The sequence below is a fragment of the Myxocyprinus asiaticus genome, chromosome 36 (assembly GCF_019703515.2).
Source record: "Myxocyprinus asiaticus isolate MX2 ecotype Aquarium Trade chromosome 36, UBuf_Myxa_2, whole genome shotgun sequence".
In the NCBI taxonomy this organism is placed as follows: Eukaryota; Metazoa; Chordata; class Actinopteri; order Cypriniformes; family Catostomidae; genus Myxocyprinus; species Myxocyprinus asiaticus.
In genome coordinates this window covers 17,872,733-17,896,498 of record NC_059379.1, presented here as the reverse complement: position 1 = coordinate 17,896,498, position 23,766 = coordinate 17,872,733, and the positions used below count along the sequence as shown (strand labels likewise).

The 23,766-nt window shown below is 38.5% G+C and overlaps 2 protein-coding genes across 2 annotated transcripts in view; both read right to left on the bottom strand.

The window, feature by feature from the left end:
• The window catches only part of LOC127427257 (inactive ubiquitin carboxyl-terminal hydrolase 54-like), a 200,622-nt gene extending 187,925 nt beyond the window's left edge, over positions 1–12,697 (bottom strand). The window contains exon 1 of the mRNA XM_051674737.1: positions 12,643–12,697. The gene's annotated coding sequence lies outside the window, so the exon portion shown is untranslated. The remainder of the gene's footprint in view (positions 1–12,642) is intronic.
• Positions 12,698–14,880: 2,183 nt separating this feature from the next.
• Positions 14,881–20,333, bottom strand: LOC127427275 (myozenin-1-like). Its single transcript, XM_051674772.1, has 6 exons — positions 20,163–20,333; positions 18,762–18,858; positions 16,982–17,151; positions 16,118–16,202; positions 15,782–15,956; positions 14,881–15,551 (listed from the first exon to the last, which is right to left on the bottom strand). The coding sequence occupies exons 2-6, from the start codon at positions 18,847–18,849 to the stop codon at positions 15,317–15,319; spliced, it is 753 nt and encodes a 250-aa protein (XP_051530732.1). The 5' UTR covers positions 18,850–18,858; positions 20,163–20,333; the 3' UTR covers positions 14,881–15,316.
• Positions 20,334–23,766: the final 3,433 nt, after the last annotated feature.

The window sequence follows — 23,766 nt, the reverse complement described above, 5'->3', positions numbered from 1 at the left end:
GGCTTCGAAGCGTCCCTGAGATGGCCGACCCAGGGGTGAGGAAACTCGCTGCAAGCCAGGAGGTGGTACACAAACCACTCCATCCCCCGTGGAGGGCCGGGAGGAGAATCTTTTGTTCCCGGTTTCACTGCACGCCCAAGGGCTGCAGTACCCCCATTTTCAAAAAAGAGCGGTTTCCTTATTCTCTGGGTCACACACTCGGTGCCTACGGCCATCGTTGTCACGACAGCCGTTCATCGAACACTCACAGCAGAGGCGCTGCGGGTCCTCCGCCTCCGCACACCCAGCTGCGTGACGTGCCACGAGGACGCCCAGCCTCCTCTCCCGTCCCAGACTGGTCCTGGGAGGTAAGTGCGCTAACATTTCTTTCAGCGCAGCCACGAGTTCAGGACATGAGCCCTCTCGATGTGGCAGTTCCTGCTCCACCTTACCGTGAGCCCCCATCCACAGGTATGTCAAAGGCGACTGTCCCCTTGGTGCCCCTTGCTTGGAGTTCGGAGGTGTGGTTAGCACTCTCCAACCCATCGTGCTGGCTGACAAGGACGATCCGACTCGGCTACGCGATTCAGTTTGCCAGGTGCCCACCCAGGTTCAATGGTGTCCGGTTTACCTCGGTAGTAGACAAGGACGCTGCTGTTCTGCGTGCGGAGATCGCTGTAGAAGGACTTCTAGAGAAGGACGCGATAGAGCCTGTCCCTCCAGCCTAGATGAAGAAGGGGTTCTATAGCCCCTACTTCATCGTCCCGAAGGAAGGCGGTGGGTTGCGGCCAATCTTAGACCTTCGAACTCTGAATCGGGCCCTGCACAAGCTCCCATTCAAAATGCTGACGCAGAAGCGCATTCTATCATGCGTCCGGCATCAAGATTGGTTCGCGGCAGTAGACCTGAAGGATGCGTACTTTCATGTCTGGACACAGACCGTTCCTTCAGTTTGCCTTCGAGGGTCAGGCATATCAGTACAAGGTCCTCCCCTTCGGTCTGTCCCTGTCACCTCGTGTCTTTACGAAAGTCTCAGAGGCAGCCCTTGCCCTGCTAAGGGAAGTGGGCATCTGCATCCTCAACTATCTCGACGACTGATTCTAGCTCACTCTCGAGATTTATTGTGTGTGAACAGGGACCTGGTGCTCAAGACACCTCAGCTGGTTGGGGCTTCAGGTCAACTGGGAAAACAGCAAGCTCTCCTGGCTACAGAGCATCTCTTTTCTCGGGTTGGAGTTGGACTCAGTTACTATGACAGCGCACCTCAAGAGCGAACGCACTCAGTCAATGCTAAATTGCCTGAAGTTATTCAGGGGAAAAACGGTGGTCCCACTGAAACAATTTCAGAGGCTCCTGGGGCATATGGCATCCTCAGCGGCTCATGAGACCACTTCAGCACTGGCTTCAGACTCGAGTCCCGAGATGGCCGTGGCTATCACGCCGGTCTGCCGCCGCACGTTCAGCCCTTGGATGGACCTTGCATTTCTACAGGCAGGGGTTCCCCTAGAAGTGTCCAAACATGTTGTTGTCAAAACAGATGCATCCAAGTCCGGCTGGGGCGCCGTTTGCAACAGGTAAGCAGCTTCAGGCTCCTGGACAGGACCTCGACTGCGTTGGCATATCAATTGCCTCGAGTTGCTGGAGGTATTGCTGGCTCTGCAGAGGTTTCGGCTGCTGTCCAGGGCAAGCATGTGCTAGTCTGGACGGACAACATGGCGACAGTTGCTTACATAAATCGCCAAGGCAGTTTACGCTCAAGTCGCATGTCACAACTCTCCCGCCATCTCCTCCTTTGGAGTCATCAGCGACTGAAGTCGTTGTGGGCCACTCATATCCTAGGCAAACTCAATCGCGCAGTGGACGCGCTGTCATGATGAGTAACACTCAGAGGAGAGAGGAGACTCCACCCCCAGGAGGTCCAGCTGATTTGGAGTCGATTTGGTAAAGCGCAGGTAGACCTGTTTGCTTCCCAGGAATCCTCCCACTGCAGGAGAGGTTGGAGGGATGGCTGTCCCCCTCCACCTTAAATGTGTATGTGGCCACCATAGCGGCACATCACGACGCAGTAGACGGTAAGTCTTTGGGGAAGCACGACCTGATCATCAGGTTCCTTAGAGGCGCCAGGAGGTTGAATTCTCCTAGGACAAACGGCACCTCCCTAACAGACATCTGTAGAGCAGAGGGCTGGGTGACACCTAATACTTTCACGAGATTTTACAATCTCCAGATTGAGCCAGTTTCGTCCCGTGTGTTAGTGGGTACAAACAGGTAAGTTGAGGGCAGCTGGCTGGGTGTACCGCTTGCACTTAGCGCCTTTCCCCTCCCTGAGGGGATAACGTGTGCTTTTTTCGTCCATGTGAGTTCCAGGGACCGGCAAACTCTGAACGTCTTTCCTCCCCCAGCACCCTGCGGCAGGCGAATTTGACGGAGATATTCTATGCCAGGCCCAGTACTTGTGAAGTATGCCCTGTCAGGTCAACCCCTGTACTTGGGATAGGTGCTCCATGTGTGGTGGCTCCCCGTCGGTAATCCCAAATGAGGTATTTTCCATGGTACGGTTTCCCTGATGGTAAACCTGTGTCTTCCCTTGGGCAGAGTTCTGCTCAGCCACGAGTTGCTGCATTGTAGAGCTCCTCCCTTCCAGGTAGGACCTACCGTGGGGACTCCTTTCCATGTGTGGTACTTCCCAGTTGGTAAGTCCATGTGATGTATTCTCCACATGTTAACCTCCCCTTCGGGCAGGACGTGGTCTCTGTGGTGTCTTTTCTCCGTGGGGGAAAAAGAACACCTTCCCCGGTGTGTATGTATCTTGGTCCCAGCTAAGTGAAGTTTTAATTTTTTTCAAAAAATGAGAGAAAAAGTCAGAACAGCTGGTGTGGCCTATTCCCATTGTAAGTATGTCTTGTCCCCTCCCTTGGGTACAAGGGACTATGCAACTTATGTGGGACGTTGGGAAAGTTACGATGGGGCCGTGTGCACTATTTATTAGGCACGTGACAGCCTGCCTGCACCTGTACCGCCGATCCACGTGACACAGTTCAGCTGGTTGTGGCATTTTGTATAGGGACCCCTAGTGTCACTACATCGAAACAACGTCGAGTGAGTGACAGATAGGGAACATCTTGGTTACTTTTGTAACCTCCGTTCCCTGATGGAGGGAACGAGACGTTGCGTCCCTCCTGCCACAACATTGAACTACCCGCTGAAATGGCCGGGAATCTGTCTCGGCTCCTCAGCACAAACCTGAATGAGTGACTGCAAGCCGTCTCCTTTTATACACGTATGTCCGGGGGAGTGGCATGCAAATACCACTCGCCAATTCTCATCGGCCTTTTCTCAAATATCAGAGGAGTTTGGGGCTCCCAAATTCGACCCCTAGTGTCACTACATCGACACAACATCTCATTCCCTCCATCAGGGAATGGAGGTTTCAACAGTAACCAAGATGTTTTTTGTGGTAAAGTAGTATTTTATAAACATGAATGAATGAATGAAATACAAGTATGCAACCAAATATTGTGGGGGGAGGGGGAACCAAAGTAGGACTGGGCGATAGGATGTTGTAATCAGATATCAACGATATCTGGCAAATATCCCGATGAACTGCTTTTAGATACAAAGACAAGCATTTGAAGAAACACACTTTATTATATTTTTAAGAACAGACGACAGAAAAGCCGTCGATGTGCATGTCTGATTCGCTGTTTGTTCAGAGGCGTGCAGCACTAGCCAGTCTCGTGGAACACGTGCATGTAAAGAGTTCTCACACTACAGCAGGGGTGTCAAACTCAGTTCCTGGAGGGTTGCAGCCCTGCAGAGTTTAGTTCCAGCCCTGCTCCAAAATGCCTCCTTGTAATCTTCAAGCACTCCTGAAGACCCTGATTAGCTGCTTCAGGTGTGTTTAATTAGGGTTGGAGCTTAACTCTGCTGGACTGTGGCCCTCCAGGAACTTAGTTTGACACCCCTGCTCTACAGCATCTTCTTTATTTCAGTTATCAGTTTGCAAGAATAGTGTAATCTATGAGAAAGCTGCAAATGACCTCAAACATTCTCAGGAGGTGCTCGGAGTTAAGTTTGATTTATTTACACGGAACAGTTCGAGCTTAACATACATTGTGAATGCAACTCTGCAGGTTCACAAATCATAAAATTATACAAAAACACCTTGAACCTAAAATTTATTAATATTTCAATTATCATTATTATTATGTTTACATTTATAATTTTATTCAGAACTTAGTTTGTATAAGTGATTTTCCACCTGTTTTTGTATACTGATACTTGCGTGACGGAATGAGAGGTAGTTAAATAAAATAAAAATGTGACCACTTAATTATTTTAATTGCTTTTTTGTTTCGTTTGAAGTGTTTTTTGTGTTTTAATAAATACATTTATTTTTCAAAAGCATAATCAATGAAGCAAAAGCAAAAATATTACATACACCCTCAGCAATTGGGGCAGGGGGGTTGACGATGTAATCGGATATCGCAATATTCTTTTATAGAAATTTAATGAACATATTTCTTGCATATCAACCAGCCCTAGACCAAAGATAGTTTTAGGAATCTGTGATTGGAAAATGAATATGTATTGAACAATGTTCTGAATATTGAGGGAGGGGGGTGTGGGGTACATCTCCCCCTCACTGTCTATGGTGGTTATGGCTGTTCTTGAAATAATCTTCATAAGGCAACAGACTGCTGATGGCAGTAAATACAACAAGAAAAGCATCTTATTTCCAAATATTTCTTCTACAGAAGTACTAAAAGAATTATTAATGGAATCATAATAGAATTGTAGGTTAATGGAATTTTAGGTTAAAAGTAAGGTTAATGGAAGTGGAATAATTAAGAGGAATCCGATCCAAACACATTAAATTTCTTATTCCCATTAAATTTTCTCTGCAGCGGATTCAAAAGGCTGAAGCTCCTGGGGTTTACAGTCAGCATCCAAACCACATATGGTCAAGTCACACCATTTCTGGTTTCCTATAGTGAATCGCGAACCAAGCCACAGTGCAAACCAAAAGCATGAGCCAGACTGCTGTGGTACAAACATGATCCACCCCAGGCTCATCAAGTGATAGATGAGGAGTGCTATGAGGATGCCTCTGACAGAGGAGAACAGATCTTACACATCACAGCTCTGTGTGAGATTTTTGAACTTGTCCCTTCCTTTCTCTCTTTATCTCTGACTTTCTCTCACATTCTCTCTTGCTCTCTCCTTCAGGAGGCGGAATATGGTTTCCCAGTAAGTGGGTTATGTGTAGCTCCAAATAGACACAGCCTACAATGGAGAGGACCCAAGTTCACTCTACCCGCTTTCTATAATGCTTTCTCAATTCTCTGCAATGCAAGCGTGTCAAGACAAACTATGAGAACACCACTATTACTTTAATGGTGTTAAAGCAATTTAGCTCTTACAGGCACGGCTCTTAATTACATGACACTTGTGAAGCAGTGGCTCCCACTGTTTCTGAAATGGCACCTCCTGAAAATATATAACACTCTCAAAATGAAGAACTGCTTCATGCTTACATTTAACCATAAACAATTTTAGTCAGATTCAGCAAAAAAACAACAACAAAAACACAGGTTCTCACATACAAACAGTGGCCCCTAAAATGTTTTTTCAAGGACACTTTCAAACTATTTCACACATAAAAAAACAATAAAAGATGCATATATACATATATATATATATATATATATATATATATATATATATATATATATATATATATATACAGTACATATATACATATACATATATACATATACTGTACATATATACATATATATATACATATATATAGATAGATAGATAGATAGATAGATAGATAGATATACATATACATATACGTATATATACATACATACATATATACATATAACTATATTGCCAAAAGTATTCGCTCACCCATCCAAATAATTGAATTCAGGTGTTCCAATCACTTCCATGGCCACAGGTGTATAAAATGAAGCACCTAGGCATGCAGACTGCTTCTACAAACATTTGTGAAAGAATGGGCCGCTCTCAGGAGCTCAGTGAATTCCAGAATGGTACTGTGATAGGATGCCACCTGTGCAACAAGTCCAGTCGTGAAATTTCCTCGCTACTAAATATTCCACAGTCAACTGTCAGTGGTATTATAACAAAGTGGAAGCGATTGGGAATGACAGCAACTCAGCCACGAAGTGGTAGGCCACGTAAAATGACAGAGCGGGGTCAGCGGATGCCGAGGCGCATAGTGCGCAGAGGTCGCCAACTTTCTGCAGAGTCAATCGCTACAGACCTCCAAAGTTCATGTGGCCTTCAGATTAGCTCAAGAACAGTGCGTAGAGAGCTTCATGGAATGGGTTTCCATGGCCGAGCAGCTGCATCCAAGCCATACATCACCAAGTGCAATGCAAAGCGTCGGATGCAGTGGTGTAAAGCACGCCGCCACTGGACTCTAGAGCAGTGGAGACGCGTTCTCTGGAGTGACGAATCACGCTTCTCCATCTGGCAATCTGATGGACGAGTCTGGGTTTGGCGGTTGCCAGGAGAACGGTACTTGTCTGACTGCATTCTGCCAACTGTGAAGTTTGGTGGAGGGGGATTATGGTGTGGGGTTGTTTTTCAGGAGCTGGGCTTGGCCACTTAGTTCCAGTGAAAGGAACTCTGAATGCTTCAGCATACCAAGAGATTTTGGACAATTCCATGCTCCCAACTTTGTGGGAACAGTTTGGGGATGGCCCCTTCCTGTTCCAACATGACTGCGCACCAGTGCACAAAGCAAGGTCCATAAAGACATGGATGAGCGAGTTTGGTGTGGAAGAACTTGACTGGCCTGCACAGAGTCCTGACCTCAACTCGACAGAGCACCTTTGGGATGAATTAGAGCGAAGACTGCGAGCCAGGCCTCTTGTCCAACATCAGTGTCTGACCTCACAAATGCGCTTCTGGAAGAATGGTCAAAAATTCCCATAAACACACTCCTAAACCTTGTGGAAAGCCTTCCCAGAAGAGTTGAAGCTGTTATAGCTGCAAAGGGTGGGCCGACGTCATATTAAACCCTATGGATTAAGAATGGGATGTCACTTAAGTTCATATGCGTCTAAAGGCAGATGAGCGAATACTTTTGGCAATATAGTGTACATATATACATATACTGTGTGTATATATATATACATATACACATATACTGTATATATATACATATACATATATACATATACATATATATACATATACACATATATATATAAAAAATGTGCAAAATTAAGACAAATTAATATTTGGACATTTTCTTGTTTGTTAAACGTTTGTAATATGTGTCCATTGTTAATGTGATGAACACCTACACTCTGCAGTTACTAACTCCATATAAAGCCTCTGAAAGCAACATTTTTCAGCTTTTGGATAAATATATTGATTCTCAATATGAAAATGTGCAGTAAATATATAGGAATGCATTTAGTAAAGTTAATGAACAGAACCGTATTGCACAGTGATGCTAGAACACATGTGTACTGGAAAGGAACTGATTTCAATATACTAAAAAAGACCTTGTGACCTGTTAGTTAAAAGTAATCACAAAAATGTATATGAAAAGTTAAGTTAGTTCTGAGAAAAGGTTTAGAAAAGAATCTGCACAATTTTGACGTGATACTAAAGGGATAGTTCACCCAAAAATAAAAATTCTCTCATCATTTACTCACCCTCATGCCATCCCAGATGTGTATGACTTTCTTTCTTCTGACAAATGATTTTGATTTTTAGAAGAATATCTCTTCACCTCACATTGCAAGTGAATGGTGACCAGTGGCCGGTTGCATAAAACTGTTTTAGTCATCTAAAATGTTGGTCTTAATTTATTCAGTCATTTGCACCCCTAGGCTAACTTTTGTTTACATTCTATGTTGCCATGGAAAATAACTGTCAGCTGAGCAAATGGGGGCTTCAGTTGAGGGCTGAAAGGGGCTTGAGTTGAGACTTTGTAGAAGACTTTGACTTCTACGATGGTAACAACAGTTTTGTTTTTTTATTATTTGGGTCAAAATCACTAAATTTGTTCATTAGAATACATTTTGAAGTATTGTATTCCTCTAATAAGCAAATATTTTCAGCGAATGAAAACTGTATTGAGCATTCACTGTCGGCCATTTTTTTAAAGCTGTTCGGTGTCTTACTTTTCCCAAAATGCAATGCATAAAGAGGGCCTTTAGCTAAGTCTTACTAAAGATAACTGTGAGCTTGTTTTATGCAACAGGCTTTCTATGGTGTCTTTAGTTAGTCAAACTTGTAAAATTGATAGACGCAGTCATGGTTATGCTTATGCAACCGGCCCCAGAACTCAGAAGTCTACAAAGGACATAAAGTCCGCTTAAAAGAAATCCAGTGGTTAAATCCATATCTTCTGAAGTGATATGATGGGTATGGGTGAGAAACAGATCAATATTTAAGTCCTTTTTTTAACTGTAAATCTACACTTTCACTTTCACATTCAGCCACCTACTGGTTGGGTCTGATCAAAGGTGGAGACTTATAGTAAAAAAGGACTTAAATATTGATCTGTTTCTCCCCCACACCTGTAATATCGACATGGACTTAACCTGGACACTGGAGTCATATGAATGACTTTTATGCTGCCTTTATGTGCTTTTTGGACCGTCTGAATTCTGGTCACCATTCACTTGCATTGTGAGGACCAACAGAGCTGACATATTCTTCTAAAAAATCTTAATTTGTGTTCTGCAGAAGAAATGAAGCCATACACATATGGGATGGCATGAGGGTGAGTAAATGATGAGAGAATTTTCATTTTCGGGTGAACTATCCCTTTAATGTAACCACAGCCATTAATGTATTACGCGAGTTTAAGCAAACTGGAAATGGTATATCTCAAAATATTTTATTTGTCCGAATTGTAAATGCAGCCTAACAGACTTTTAATATTAATCAAATAACAATATTAACAACATAACTTTAGTAGCTAAGCCCAATACATTTCAATGAAAGCTCGGCTTCTTAGTCAAATTCTGACTGCATTGAATCAGTAATAATTATATCTAATACTCACACTGTAAAGATTGTCAGTAATTTAAGTAGTTTTATTTTGCACTAGATTACTTTTAAAATGTTTTTATATTACGATTTTTTTTTATGTTTAATTGCTGCTGTTATTGAAAAACCTAAAGCACTACTGTATACTGTATACTCAAATTTATTACTGGCTTTTGAATAATTACTTTAAAGGCTTGAATCATTGTTTATTTTAAAAAAATACTTGAATGCTACATTGTTTTATTTACAGTAATTTGTTAATATAAATATTAAACTTTATTAATATTAATGTTTTGAGTGTTTTCAATAGCACATTTGTTCATTTATTTATTTTTCACTGGTTGGGGTGCCGTGGGGGGAAAAAACACTATAGAGGGATGGCCATAGTTTAAAAAAGTTTGGGAACCACTGGTCTAGCATCATTTGTTGCAGATGGCAATTTTTTATATTTACTGTATATTTATATATATTACTGTATATTTTATATTTTTATATACACTACCAGTCAAAAGTTTTGAAACACTTGACCGAAATGTTTCTCATGATCTTAAAAATCTTTTGATCTGAAGGTGTATGCTTAAATGTTTGAAATTAGTTTGTAGACAAAAATATAATTGTGCCACCATATTAATTTATTTCATTATAAAACTAAAATTTAAAAAACAATTTTTTTTTAAATTGATGACTTGGACCAAATAATAAAGAAAAGCAGCCAATAAGTGCCCAATATAGATGGTAACTCCTTCAGTACTGTTTAAAAAGTATCCCAGGGTGATACCTCAAGAAGTTGGTTGAGAAAATGTCAAGAGTACATTTCTGAAAATTTTAGGCAAAGGGTGACTACTTTGAAGCTGCTAAAATATAATACAGTTTTGATTTATTTTGGATTTTGTTTAGTCACAACATAATTCCCATAGTTCCATTGATGTTATTCCATAGTTTTGATGACTTTACTATTATTCTAAAATGTGAAAAAAATTATAATAAAGAATGAGTAAGTGTTTCAAAACTTTTGACCGGTAGTGTATATTATAATTTAATGAAATTCATAAATGTTTAAGTGTGGCCTTAGTTTCCAAATACATTTTGGGGCCACTGTATACAGTATATAATGTTATCAATTTAATGTTATGACTGCATGAAAATGCATTTAAATTAATTATTTTTTTGAATATCAGTGTTTCAGCTTTAACACTTACTACATTAATAACATACTGGCATAAATGACTGATGATTATACATCAAATAAAATGTCATGTAGGCTAATATTCACAGAGATTGATAGCAAAGCACCTGGAATGGTTCATTTTCCCATTTTTCATGTATCCTATAAAATAAAGCACTGACAGCATCAAACTATTGCTTGATATTTAGCTGCACTAGCAGCCCAACATTTCATGCGACAATGTGTCATTAGCAGACAAGGGAAGAGAAAATGCAAGATGTCAAGGACAAGTGGAGGCAAAACCGAGAGAGACAGAGAGTGCTTATGATCAAGATGCTGTGTCACCTCACTTTCACTCTCTCACTCTTTACAGTCCATTTAGTGCTGTTTTTCTCAGTTTGACACTGACTTTATGCCATATGAAACAAGGCTATGAGAATGATGTGCATGTCAATTTGATTTTGTTACACTTGTCTAGAGACATAAAGAAAGACAACTGCATTCAAAATGAGCATCTCCTGCAAATTATTACAACCTTGAATTGACTAAATCAAACCAGTATGTGCTGCAACCACTTATATGAATTAAGTTTTATTTCAAAATTCACAAGTAATTTAACTATTTAAACTAGCATACATCATCAAGTCCACAGGATCGCATTTGTATTCTGCTTACCAAACATTTGATGATTTGCTGAAGTACTATGAGATCATTTTAGGGCAACACAGTTGATAAACGTGCTGCAGAAAAGACTGGGACTATGGCTCCACTGGTCACTTTTTAAACTGAAGCAGCAAGCACATTATAATCTTGAGTCTGATAGTGCTACCAGGGACAAGAAGCATCTAATCTAAAAGCAGCTCTATGACCAACCTCTACAATTCTGCCCATTAACAACCACGCCAAATACCACCCAGCATTTCTACTCAGCCTCAGAGAAGAAATATAATCGCACAAGCTGATAAAAATCCAATCTTTTCCAAACCCCCACCCCCAGCTGTAAACATTCAAAGTGACGCACTCAGAGAGGGGACTTAAAACGGCTTTACAATCACATTGTGTAAGAACTACAACCTGAGCCGCATGATGAAATCAGACAGAAAGGTTACACCGCCACAGAGAGCCCCTCATTTCATTTTCCCAAGCTTTAACCAACACGACGCAGCACTTCTCTCTGTGGAGTGCAGAACACCATTGACTGATGACCCCCATGAGGGCCACTCATGTAGTGCATAAAAGCACAGGGGCCTCCTAATGGGCCTGAGCAGCTCTTCTCAGGGAAGGCAGACACTGACATATTCATACTCGTTTAATGTCGGTAACTGGCAAACAAATGCAAAGGGCACTGCTTAAATCATTTATCATTCCACATTAATATAGTTTATTCATCCTAAAATAGTAACAGCAATTGCTGTCCACTCATAATAAAACAGCTTTAAGTCTGATATCAGATGTCACTGCTGATCTCACTGCTGAAATGAGCATCTGTTGTAACCTGTGTGCATGGTAAATCTAACAATGCCATGTTATGTGAGTGTGTGTGTGGGACTGAAACATTTCGACCCCAGTCAGTGTGCATCATACCCATGCACTCTAAAGACCTACTGGTTTTTACTGCATTTTGTCTGACACTGCACTCAAACCCAAGAAAGCTCTGATAATCAGCATTTTATGTGATGAGATTTACAATACTACATTATATTAATCTATCATTTACAGAACAGCATTCACTGGAATCTTTTAATCTTGTTTTATTTATGTACCTTATTTAAGCCAAGACAAAATTAAAAGGAAAAAGCACAACAGACACTGATAAATCAAAACAAATGAACTTTTTTTTTTTTTTTACTGGTGCATTTATTTGTAAAAGGAACATGTGCTAGCTGATGTTGATGTTGCAAAACTAATAGGCACGTGCAGCATTTTTGGACATGCATACAGCGCGTGATGTAAATTGTAAATTAAGTTTAATCGATATGTCTAATCTAAATTAGCCTAATGTAAAAATCTAACTTAATCTTAATGCCTGAACAACTCTTTTAAAAAAGGCAAGAACTAGAACAGGAAGCACTACATGTGCGATCAGAACTAATGGTTATAAACGTTAAAAAAAAATAATAATAATAAAGATGCTGAGTATAACCATGTCAAATGCAACTTTAGCTATAAATTCACAGCGACCTTCTACCTGTAAAGATGTGCATAATGTTTTGCAGAGCATATAAATGGTCCAAGCTCAGAGCATCCTTGACTTCAGGCAGGCAGTAAGACGCATCCGCACGCGCTCACGTTAATTTCACATCACACAACGACATCACATCTGGAAAGCAAGCTTGCTGGAATTCAAGTTACACTTGTAGTGGATGGGATGCTTACTGTTTATTTAATTTGTACATCCGATTTCGCTTGACGAAGCCTTCATTAATCAAGTTTAAAGAGTGCTTACTCACCTTACTGCTCGCGCGCAAAGATGCAGTCAGTCTCGCGTCCTGTCCAAGCTCAGTTGAACACAGGCGGAATCTCAACCTCACGCTCCCAAATTTCCACCAGCGCCATCCAGCGCCGCAGCCAATGCATGAAGATCTCGCGATAACGCGGTTCACTTTGAATAAAGTTATCGCGATAACGACCTTCCCCTGTTCTTTCCTCAGGTTGACAATCTTCTTGGTGCCATCTGGTGGAGCTAGTACACACTGTAAGTGAGAGTGCAATTACGTAATCGAATTTGGATTATAGAAAAAAAGCGCAAATCCTGCATCCAGGTAAAAACCAAACAGTATGGCCTAAATGCACAATTGAGAGCTGATGACTGACTTGCACTCGAAGAAAAATATTTCATCAACGTATCTTTAAAAGGAGGTTATCAACCTTAAAGGTATAGTTCACCAAAAAGAAACTTTACTACTACAGCCATTGAGGTTAATGCTTACTTTACCATCCTTACTTTTGTCATCTTTGTTTTGTTTTGAGTTTTGTTTTGTTTTTTCGTATTGCATCTGTATTTGTTTTGTCTATAGGGTGTAAGGGGCTAAAGGCTCCTTTAATTTTATTTTCTTCCAAAACACTAAATAGCATCAAAAACTACCACAGGACTTTCCTAAACATTTGTTTGACACTATGAACTGCAAAAATGTCCTCATCCATGAGATTATTGCGTGTAATGTCTAAAGCTTGATTTTGAGGATTTGATCTAATATTTAATTATTATTTTTTAATGTTGTAAATTTACGTGGTTAATGAATATTCTGGAAATTTATATTTATTTTAAAACAAAATACTAATTTGTCATTTTCTATTTTGTTCAAGGTGATTATATATATATATATATATATAATATTTTTTTTATCAATAACTGTCCAATAAGTGAAAGGATAGTATTTGGGGCTAAAGGCACCCATTAAACACATTGTTTTTCTTAAGTGCGGGGAATAGATTTGTTATGAAACATTTTCAAAGAGGGCTTTGACTTATCCGACCACTACGGAGATTAATTTGTTTATAGAATACTTGAGATGTAATGAAATGTCAAATTTGATTGAAATGAACAAGAAATTATGCACCCTTTTCTGAAGTGGTTATTTTAGTAAGCAGTATCTTAATTTGTTACTCAAAAAAAGCATCTTGCTGTTTCAAAAGTACTTGCCTAAGTTGACAAATTGTGCCCTATAACTATTGCCCCGGTATCTACACATTATCAATATAACCCCCTTGGGGGCCATTTACCCCAAGTGTGGGAGCCTTTTAACCCAGGTGTAAAATGTATTTCTTGAATCTTGATTCACTTTGTGACCAGAAAAATTGTACCCTATGATTTATGAGTATTTGATTTATCATTGTATTTTGCTGATTCTTCCTTTCTTGTTTTGTAAAGCAACCTTGAGTAGTTTTAGAAAGGCGCTATAGAAATAAAACATATTGTTATTTATTATTATCAAAATGAAAATTCTCTCATCATTTACTCACCCTCTTGCCATTACAGATGTGTATGGCTTTCTTTCTTCTGCTGAACACAAACAAAGATTTTTAGAAGAATATTTCAGCTCTGTAGTTCCATACAATACAATTGAATAGGTACCAACATTTTGAATCTCCAATAGCACATAATGGCAGTATAAAGGTTATGAATACGACTCCGCCAATTCGCATTTTTCGTGCACCTATTGGGCAGGGAGGAGAATTTATAGTAAAAAAGGACTTAAATATTTATCTGTTTATCACCCACACAGGGGCGGAGCTAGGGGCCCCATTCCCGCCCCACTCACAATTGCCATTTTTACAATTTTTTGTCTTGGGCACAATTTAGTTTTTTAGAGGTGGAACCGTCTCTATACAACTGCAAAACACAGCGCTGCATCTCTCCGTCTCGGGTGTCACTATATCCACTCACCTCCGTTTTTGTATCCATGGGCCTCCACTTTCTACACCAACAACCAGAAATCACATAACCACAGAGTGACATCACCACGCGGAGGATAAAGACAACGTGTCGATTTGAAAGCTTGGTTTCAACAAATGCTGTTTTTGCAGTGAAGAGGAACTTTGAGTTCTGAAAATTACAGTATATTTTTATTGTACAATGACCTTTTATTTGTCAAATGTTCAAGGAAATTTGATTCCTCATGTCATAACCTCTTTAACAGAGTACATATTTTGTTCATTTGGCTTCTTTGTATGAAAAATCAGATCATAGTCTATTTAAGGATACAGTTTTATTGTACCGCCAGGTTGAGATAGTTTTAGCTTTTTTAAATATATATAGTACATGTCATATAAAATGACATGAAGAGGTCATTGCAGTAAATTAGACATAATGTATTCTGGCATATGAATCAGCTAAGCATAACATGCGCTGAAGGGTTTCCACATGAGAAAACAGCAAACAGCACACACAAAAATGGAAGGAAAATGCAAACGGTTTAAGGCAGGGAGGGGTACTTTTTCTCATGGTCATTCCATTCTCATGCAAATACTAATAAGTCATAGTTATTTCTCTGCCAGGTGTACAGGTAGGTGTGAGTGCATAAGGTGTTTGCTAGTTTTTGTATGTGCATATGTATGCGCACAGCATGTATATTATTGAGTATGTACATGTCTGTGTTGTTCAGCAAAAGATGGGCAGATTTCTCAGAGGTCATCAGTCTCGCCGTCAAAGGGGAAGTTATCGAGCTCCATGTGGATGTGGCTGTTCTCCTCACTGCATGTCCAGCCGATTGGAGTGCGATTGAAAGAAGGTCGACAACAAAGGTTGTCCTGCAACACAGGCACTGGTTGTGGCTCTTCAGCGGTCACTTTGACCTCTGGGGGCTCAAAGGTCACGAGGCGAGAGGCCTTGTCAAATCCTCCAAAGGGTAGAGCCGTTCTTGTGGACATAAAAACATGTAGATGAGCTATCACGATACTCCGATGAAAAGCAACTATTAAAAAGTATAGCTATTATTTGGGAAAAAAGAATCTGATGGCAGTCACAGAGACAGATATGATATTTCAGGATACCTAATTCAGTGATATCTGTCTGGTGTTAGAGACATTTTATGTGTGCCATTAAAAAACTGCTTACAGCACCTTTAAATAATGATGTGATATTAGTACCTGTTAAAACTCTTGTACTTGGGAAGTTCCATGTAAACATGAGGCCCTGGCATTTTCAACTTCATGGTTTTTTTAAGTGCTTCATCATCTTTCATAGCACGTTCCCATGGTGATACATATGTTTTAACATACTCAGGCCTTCTCTTTTCCTTCTCCGCCTCAGCATTTACTTCCTCTGCCATAGAAAGGATTCAAAAATAGTAAAAAAAAAAAAATAAAAAAATAAAAAAAAAATGCATGATTGCAGCTTAATCATTTTATAGGTCTGACAAATGCACTTCCTAGGCTGTAAATTAATTTCACATGTGTTATAAACTTGTCAAAGGTGAGATTTACCTTGAGGTGGCTCTGGTTTGGGAGATGGAGCAAGTGGAGTTGTCATCTCGCAACCCAGAGAAGGAGCCAGGTTTTGGAGGTTTTGCTACAAAAGTATGAGAGATAAACAGTAGATAATCCTTGTTTGTTTAGTATGCTTGACATTACTAATAGAGTATTGTATATAGGCTGAGTTCAGAGTGGCATACATCCATACTACTCTTATTATTTCTGACATGATATGAAGAAGTAGTAAGAATAGTAGAATTCCATTCTGAACTGAGCCACAGTGTTCTGTGATTACCAAATACAATTCAATGGAATACATTATTCTGATTGGTCAATCTTAGCCAAACAATCTACGTCCATGTCTTTTAAAACTTATAATGATTTTTTCCTTTCAGTGCACCAAAATGTAAAGAAGAATGTTCAAGTTGCTCTTTTTCAAATAATAAAAGTTAAAATGAAATAATAAAAGTGACAACAGCTGTCAAGCAATATTTCCAGTGAATAATGACTTTATTTTTATAGAAATCTATCATACCTGTAACTTGTAATATAGTGCACAAGTCATATGGACTACTTTTATGATGCTTTTTTGTTTGTTTTTAGTCCTTTTTTAGATTGCCCCCATCCACTTTATGGAAGAGGGCAGCATGAACATTCTTAAGTAGCATAAAATATAAGTAGCCATGTAATGAGCATGATAATGTACAATCAGCCAGTCATTATCACAAAAAAATAAAAATGTATAAACTCAATACAGCCCCTTCAGAGTTTATTTTTGCAATAGTGACTGGCTGACCATACATAATCCTCTACTTAAACCATCCATGTTCCAAGTAATCGCACTATAAATCTTTATTTATCAATGCTATTGCTGACCAGGTTTTCATCACTGACAATGAATTTCTCCACCCTTTGCTGTCTCATCTTAAACATTTTGGAGCCCTTGTTTTTCATGAGGGACAGCTCCTCCAACATCACATCTTTAGGGGCCTTGATTTTGGTCCCCAGGTTCAGTTCAGTGGCTTCAGCCTCTTCATCTTCCTGGTCTGGTCAAGATCAGCGATAAGGAAGGAAAAAGGAAGATTGATGACTACTGTCACACCCATAAAACAAGACTACAATCAACCATTTCAACTCATTAAATGACCACAAAATGTAGATAAAACTGACAGCACTATAAACATTTCCCTAGTGTCTTACAGAATTCCAACATGAAAGCATGTGTATTTTTGAGATGTATCATATGAAAATGATTTTATGCATTTTAAAGGATAGAAGCCCTGCACACATTTAGTTTAATTATATTCCTTTTCCAGTGTAATGTCAGCTGTTAACCAGAACGAAGGATGCTGTGCTGAGCACTGCTTGTATTACTTTGTAAATCAGATCTTGGCCCTGCTTCAGCAGTGTGTCTGTGTATGTGTGTGTTTTTGGGGCCTTAGGGGGTATAAAGAACAATGCAATGTGCACATCACCGTATCATAGATTATGTGTCCTCACCTGTTAGCTATACAGGGCAAACCTCCAGTACTTGTTTACAGATGCCTGGGTTTCATAAAATGAAATTAAGTTTCTATAGTAGGTTAATAACCATGAGAATGATCTTGTTCTCAGTGAAAAATCATAATATGAGCATGAATCACACTGAACCTGTGTCTGTCAGAATCTGTGCATACAGTATGTGTGACAAGCTGCAGAAACAGACTGAACTGCAATAGTTTTACAAAATAAAACTGCTTGAGATCTCTATTTAACAGCTCTTCTTATTGGCAATAATTTAGCTGTTAATTTAATTGTCTCTGAATTGCTAGCTGGAATGTTGTTCTGTAAACAGACTGTCCGTTATAAGCACTCTGCCAGGCATATGAGATGGATGAATCTAGTAGGACTAAGCAGCCTTCACACACACACACACACACACACACACACACACACACACACACACACCACCTAATCACTGAGCTGCTCATTAGAGGAGAGCACAGTTTGACAATGTCTTTGAGATATTGCTTTTTATAGCAGAATTACTGGTCAGCTGCATACTGCTTAGGCTAACCACTCATTACACTGGTTTTCATAGAAAGCATTTTCATCAAAGCTAGGAGGGTAATTACATTGCAAGGGCTTCACACACTGTGAGAAGTGGTAGCCTGTGACTCCAGCACAAACAAGAATATTATAACGTGCAGATCTAGTTTAAATTTGACATTTCATCGAATCTAATGACAGTTCATTAAAAAAAAATTCAAACTGTGAATATTCTTAGATAGAAACTGAGGCCCAGCCATACATTAAAGTGGGTTTAAAAATGAACAGTTCTTCCATTTTCTCTAGGTTGCTGCAATAACTGTGTGGTTATGACAGGTTTGTACACTATATACGTATATGTTCTACTTCAACATGCCAATAAATAAAGTGCTCCTGCTGAGTGGGGATTTGTACCCAAAGAAAGTTAGTGAGAACCTAGGGACTATTTAATATGGCTGGCACTGAGTTGTACTAAGTTGACAGAGAACACCAGCAAGGCATTTGGTAATTATGTGTGACATTTAGAACACTCGTCCAGTCATAACAGGGAATCAAAAGAGACGTTCTGATTGTGTGTATGCACTCATTGTGTGTTTGTGCATTAACATACAGAAATGACACCACTGACCATCTTGTGAAATGTTTGAGAAGTCTGTGATGATTTTAGAAGGCTTCTTCCTCTTGTTGGTTGGAGCAGGTGTTCCAGAGACAGGCATCACTGCGATCTGGGGGAGCACATTCAATCTGATCAGTGATTTTAACACTGGTATTTGAAATACACATATATAAAATACACATACACATTAAAAGGCATTATATATAGCTCTTTGCCATTTGTGTATGGCTTGTTTGTTAATAGTGTGATTTTCATGAAACATGTTAAGAAAATGTCATAGTTATATTTTACTCCAAAATAAAATAAAATAGAAAAATAGAAGAAAAGAACGTTGTAATATTATTTTAACGACAATTAGGTGCACATTTTATCCCCCAATCCTCAGTACCGCAACGCAGAAAGAAAAGAAAAAAGGTCATTATTATATTCTCATCATCACAATGTAAAAAACATTATATATATATATATATATATATATATATATATATATATATATATATATATATATATATATATATATATACCCTTTATTTAAATTGTAAAGTAATTATACCTCATAGTAATGAAACTTATTTCTAAAAACAATGAAAATTTTAAAAGTAAAACATTATTACAGTAATGAGAATTGGTGGGTAAATAGTGCTTAAGTGTCCATAAATTTATATCACAAAGCAAATTTTAATGGTCCAAAATGTTGGCTTCATTTTCTTTATGCAAAACATAATTTCATGTTTTTTGTGACTGAATATATGACCAGTTAAATTTAAGTTGTCAACAGGAAAAAAACTTTTTTTTCAAACAAGAAAACTATGTGTGTATGTGTGAGACACCGGTCTCTTGTTGCAAAGCGGGGTATTTCTGTTTTCGCACACTAAATAAATCCACCGTCTGCAACAGGTCAGCGAATTCCTCAGATGTCCTGCTGAAGCATCGCGATGGTGAGACTGAACATAGGGACCTCATTTTAAACACATTTCTGAGGGCCTTTAATAAAATGTTCACCTTTTCAAAGGGACAATGAGCAAAAACAAACAAACATAATTTTTTTATTTTAATTTAACAAAGAATTCCATTAATTAGGCCTATAGTTAAATTATTATTGTCCTCAATGAATTTAAACAGGAGAGTGTTGGAGTGTTTCATATTTTTTGTTTATTTTTATTAATGTATGGGAAGAATCCAATGCTGCATCAAAGATTATTTGATCTAATTTATTTGATTTAATATATGTAGCAGAAGGCAGCTCTGTCCAAGACCAACATGTATTTTTATAATTTGCAACAATAATAAATCACCTTGAGATACTCTTACCAGTCAGTCCAGCCTGCACAGATTAAGAGCTCATAACATTTTTATTACCTGCATTTTGCCTATGCAATCAGAACACTCAAACAGCACAATATTCCCTCTTACCTGAGACCAAAGAATCCCTGTTTCAAAAACAAAATTGAATCGGATTTTATAAAAAAGGAAAATTAAGATTCTTAGGAGGATTATTTTCAGGTAAATCCAATTCCTTGTGGTTGACCAGGATTCCACCAACTACTGCTCTCTTCTACATCCCAGGAAGAGTGAAATCCTAGTAGTGTTTGGGACAGCAAATTTTGGGGGGTGGAGGGTTTGGGAGGTGGTTTACTTTAGTATGCAACAGAGAGCTCAGGGGCAAACCATGCAGGGCTGATGGTGAGGGAGATACTTCTCTTGTAGATACTTTTTAGGTCTAAATATAGAGCAGTGAAGAGCAAGAGATTTTCAGAGAGGACCTGTACAGAGTTAAATAAACAGAGCTGTTCCTACTCTGCACTCTTCTACACATTTTAGAACTTTCTGAGTAAAGCATTTATTGTAAAAACTGAATATTGAATGGTTGAGATCATGGTACATGAGTGATATACAGTAACTTAAGCTAATAGTAAACCACTGATTTTTGAGATAAGGGACAAAACAAGTTTTTATTTTTCAATACTAAAATCAATTTGAAATGGATATATTTGCAGACAAAGGTGTCAGCTAACAAACCGTGTAAGTAAGGAAGGGCCAGAAAATTACTTTTGGGTGGGCCTCAATTAAAGTGGATGGGCCAAATTTTCGGCCAATTGTAAAATTTTTTAAATTTAAAAAAAAAAAATTATTTCCCTTAACAGCAGAGAAGCGGCAAATTTAAACAGTCCTTGCACACTTTCAGAAATCAGAATTTATGCATTTTTTAAACTGTTTTAGATATATATTTGAACAATCCCTAATATTCTGGGCGGGTGTGGGTCTAATTTGGCCCACCCCGGCCCACCCTTGGCTATGCCACTGCATTAAAGGAAACAGGTTTTTATAAAAACGTTTTCTTTTCTTTTTTTCCTAAAAATTTACATTTATTCACTTCATAACTTATATCTTACTGTAATTTGCGTCAACTCCGTCAAACACACCAAAAAGCTATTTTAATTTGATCAATCCAACAAGAGCCTGAAGTCTTTAATTATCTAATAATGTTGTTTAGTAAAGGAGTTAAGTGATAAAATACATTTTATAATTTTTCTGTTTTTACGCTATTCTGAAAATTGAATGTTTTTCCATCTTAACCATGTGTTGCGTACTGGAGCAATTTTGTTTTTTTCTCAGTTGAAGCTGCCTCTGTAACCTAAACTAAAATGGCAAAATATATCCCACAATTCTAACAGAAATTATTATAATGGCATGACGGAGTTGACATGTTGAAGCTGTGACAGCAGAGACTTAAACATTGTTTGTTTAAAATATAAAAAAATATAAAGAGCTTTTTATCATCAACACCAAGATTTTAGGTTAGCATTAATTAATGTTGCTTCGACTGGTCACCATTTCCTTTGATTTCCTTTGAAGTTTTTCACCATTTTTAAACACTTTTACCTTCACTAGTTCACTTTAAATAACATGCAGGGTGACAAATTTTGTTATTTTTTTTACTACAAATATAGAGCTGTTCAGCTTGTAGTCCACAAACTCAGAAGAGAATTTGCCATTGGTTCCCTCTGGATTTTCCTATGGGGTCTTATAATGGAAGTTTTGGATTTATGAGTAAAATCAGATCTGTGGTAAACTTGACGATACATGGACATTTTGTTCTACAACATATATTATACACTTTCATACCTCAAACGTGAATTTTGAAGCAGTATTGAACTGCATACTTTTTTTTAAAATCACATGGCGGATTTAAAATTTACGTTTGAAGTATAGTGTGTAATATACAGTATGTTGTAGAACAAAACGTCCATGTATCGTGAAGTAATGTTTACCACAGATCTTATTTTACTCATAAGTTGAAAAACCTCATTATAAAACCACATAGGAAATCCCAAGGAAACCCATGGCGAATTAGACTTCCGGGTTCGCCTACAAACTGACATCACGGCTGAACTTCTCTATTCCATTTTGTAGTGCTGCTTTGAGGAGCAGAAACTGGCAGTGGTGCATTTCACAGGCTTTCATAATAAAGACATACAGTATTGTTCATAGAGAACAGACTTATTTACAGTTTGCACTTCACAAGTTTAGAGTCTGAACTGTAAACCTTAAAATGGCACGCAGAGAGAGTTTCAGTCAGTGCCTTTCACATCTAGTCTGTCCAAAGTCAAACAGAAAATCGGTGTACGAATTTTCAAAGAGGAATATATGTGACAGAACCACTGATTAATAATATCCCTAATAATAATAATATAACTAATTTTATATTTCCTGAAAGCGGAAGTGTTCCACGATTCAACTGTTTTCAGTTTCCGGTCTCCAGTGTTTTCACTCGCATCATCGTATACTCTTAGTGAGTAATGTAATGTTTAAGGTATTACATTTGTAAAAACTGTCAAAAAAACATGTGGCTCTATAGTGCTGATACTTCACAGAGTCAAGTTTACTGTTTTTTTTTATTGACAGTGTCTCACCTGAGTGGGTAGGTGACATGAAGCGATGGTCCGAGGTTAGTTATGTTGACATCATTAACTACTTTAGCCGCTTCCCTTGGTGATCGATGTGCTGCATTGATAAGCTGAACACCAGGGCAGGTGGATGCTCTGACATCGTGATCCATGTATATCTTTTCCCTCATAACGAATATTATCCATAACGAGCAAATTAAATAATAATCATGATTGTCACTAGAGGGCAAAATGTGACTGTCATATCCGGAGGTTGGAGACAGTGAAACAGGGGTGTTATCAGCTGTCAGTCATTGATGCTCTGACAGTTTGGGCACACCAAGATGGTCGTTTGATCACTTCCGCTGACTTCAGCCCATTGTACAAAGGGGCAACGATTTGTTCCTGGCAGGCAGCAGATGCCCTCACCCTGTCCCCACCCTAATCCTAACCATTTGGAGCCTGTAAGTCTGAGTAGCTTGCCAGGAATAACGTATGGCACCTTTCTCCCATTGGGTCAGTTAGCATGTCACAAAACTTGTAGCTACATAGTTTTGCGTAGCTTACATTATTAAAAAATAAAGGTTCCAATTAGAAAGCTATAGGAGAACCTTAAGTTCCAGAAATAGTTCTTAGGAAAACCATCTATGTACTTATGCTTTAAACAACCCAGAAATTAATACACTGATCTTGAAGAGCCTATAATGAAACATCAAGAATTCAAAACATTTTTATTTATTTTTTTACCATACAGCTCAGGAACCCCATACAGCCAAAATGGTTCTTAAATTTACATTTAGTCATTTATTTAGCAGATGCATTTATTCAAAGTGACTGACAAATTAAAAGCAACTTAAAAAGAGGGTTCTTTACTGAACCTATGTAGGGCTTTACTGGTTGTTTAGATCAGTGTTACTATAAGAAATAATTAATAATTATTAATATTTAAATTAATTAATTGGATCTAACTCATTAAAACCTCATATGGGACCAGTACATGTAGTGTGCTACGTTTAGGAGCAAGTTTGGTTATTAGCAATAATTAATAATTATCAAAGATAATTACTAATTATTAAAATCAATAGAACATTGATGAGAATCAATGTTAGCTTTTTTTAATCCTTTAAAAT